This window comes from Palaemon carinicauda, chromosome 35 (genome assembly GCF_036898095.1).
Source record: "Palaemon carinicauda isolate YSFRI2023 chromosome 35, ASM3689809v2, whole genome shotgun sequence".
NCBI lineage: Eukaryota > Metazoa > Arthropoda > Malacostraca > Decapoda > Palaemonidae > Palaemon > Palaemon carinicauda.
This window is the reverse complement of record NC_090759.1, coordinates 36,225,091-36,227,590: the sequence shown is the minus strand read 5'-3', so window position 1 is coordinate 36,227,590 and position 2,500 is coordinate 36,225,091. Positions and strand designations below refer to the sequence as shown.

The 2,500-nt window shown below is 34.8% G+C and overlaps 1 protein-coding gene across 1 annotated transcript in view; it reads right to left on the bottom strand.

Annotated features, from left to right (window-relative positions):
- LOC137627688 (serine/threonine-protein phosphatase 6 regulatory ankyrin repeat subunit A-like) overlaps positions 1-2,500 on the bottom strand; it is a 19,927-nt gene that overhangs the window by 5,966 nt on the left and 11,461 nt on the right. The window contains exon 4 of the mRNA XM_068358899.1: positions 854-1,263. Coding sequence (XP_068215000.1) covers positions 854-1,263 — 410 coding nt within the window. The remainder of the gene's footprint in view (positions 1-853; positions 1,264-2,500) is intronic.

Genomic DNA, 2,500 nt, shown 5'->3' with positions numbered 1-2,500 from the left:
AGAATTTCTACATGTACACAACCTTTTGATTTTCCTTATGTGGACTACCATATATTAACCTATTTTCGTGCTTAAAAAGATTACATCTGCAATACATATATATATATATATATATATATATATATATATATATGTATATATATATATTTATTTATTCATATTTATATATGTATATATATATGTATATATATATATATATATATATATATATGTGTGTACATATATATACATATATATATATATATATATATATATATATATATATATATATTGGTTGACATTTCATTTTCATTTTCAAATTCATTGTTAAATAACCTTATCAAGAAATATCTTACTGTTGTTTGATCGAAGAGCACATAATGTACATACAAGTTTTCAATATTTTTTGCACACAGGCAAACAGTTTCTATGGTGTATAAAAATTTGTTTTACGCATATTAAAAGAACTGAATAAATCTATTATTACACTCAATAATCGCCAGGACTTCTTACATTATACTGCTAAACTTCTTATATTAAAAATAAATACAGAAAAACTAGAAATCGGTGAATAGAGTAATTTTCATACTCAATTTTTCTTAATGAGGCGCATTTGCACAGACTCGCGGCGGTGCCCTTTTAGCCCTGAAAAGTTTCCTGCTATCTGATTGGTCAGAATTATCTTGTCCAACCAAACAATGATCAGGAAACTGTTCCGAGCTAAAAGGGCACCCCTGCGAGTCGGTGTAAAACTGCCTCACTAAAAAGAATTGAAATTTTTCCGAGCTAAAAGGGCACCACTGCGAGTCGGTGTAAATCTGCCTCACTAAAAAAGAATTGACTATAGTCATGTACATGTAGAAGACCTACTCACCTTTTGAGGAGGAGTCAAAACAGTTTTCTCAATCTGCCCAGCCTTCTTAATGAAGAACCAATAGACTTCGCTCATTCCCCGCTCGTCAGCCAGGTCACAGGGAGTCCGACCTTCGTTATCAACGGCGTAAATGTCCAATTTCAGTTCCAGAAGCCTTTTGACCGCCTCCAAGGATCCGCTCATGCTGGCGATGTGCAGAGGAGTACAGCCATGAATTGTTCGTATGTTACGATTGGCACCAGCTTCGACTAAGAGATTGATGATGCGAACGTTATTAACAACGGCCGCCACATGTAAAGGAGTGTAGCCATAATCATCTTGAAGGCTTACGTTCAATCCTTCTTGGCTTAGTAGAAATGTCACGGATTCCTCATCTGACTTCATAATGCAGGTGTGTAGAACCGAGTTACCTGTATACGTAGACTTTGCATTAAGGTTCTTGTAAAGGTTGAGTAAAAGATTTACATGTGCATAGTCAGGGCTGAATAGTCATGGGTTTAATCTCGTTTTTTATTGCTGATTGAATTATCTGTGCAGGTATTTATGAAACATAGCTCAATATGATAATAATAATAATAATAATAATAATAATAATAATAATAATAATAATTATAATATATTTTATTGAAAGTGATTGCTGCCTCAGTGGCGTTAATTTTGTAATTAACTTTTTATATTGTTCTTAATATCTTTTTCTCTTCATTGCTACAACCCACCAGTAACTATGAAGAGAAAAAGATAATAAGAACAACAGAAAAAGTTAATCACAAAATTCATGTCACTGAGGCAGCAATCACTTTCAATAAAACCTGCTTAAAAGAGGGTCTACTCCAGAAATAATAAAAATGATAATTTGCCTTATGACATTTAACATAACTTTACAGATGTTTTCAAGTCGAAGGACCATGTGAAGGAGTTAAGGTACCCTGACACTTGCATGACCTTTTGCCACGAATTTGTCGTGGCAAATTGTGACATTTTGTGGCTCGAACTGGAAGATCAAAAAAAAAAAAAAAGAAAAAAAAATTACCTCAGAATCACAGCTGACCTGTCCATATTGACACAAACTGGCACGACGAGTTCACGCATAGTTCGTGCATAGTTTGCGCACTTCCCGCATCGTCCTGACGAGTTCACGTACAGTTCGTGCATAGTTCATGAACCGGTCACGAAATTTTATCGTGTCCAAACTTTGACCATTCAAAATTCTCGTCAAGACATGCCACGATGTCACGACGGGTTTACGAACACTTCACGCCAATTCACGACTCGAGTCGGGACAATGTGTGCCGCAAATTCGTGCAAGTGTCAGCCTGGCTTTAGTTGGAAATAAGCAATTTTCGCTAACATTCAGCAATTTGGCGATATTTTTCATTCACGTTTATCGACATTACGTATCTTATCTGGAGATTCGGTTAGTTTTTATGATTTAATAATCCTAGTTAATCTTGGAGTCTTACCATATATACATATTATCAGCGCCCAAGACCCCACTCCACCCATGCAAGCACCAGGAAGGGCCAGGCAAAGAGATAAGCAAAATATATCAATAAAAAGGGAATTTGCAATTATAAATAATGCTTATAAATTTGAATAAGATGAGTGCAGCCAATTAATCACGGTTAAAGTTTCTATAGTTTATATATG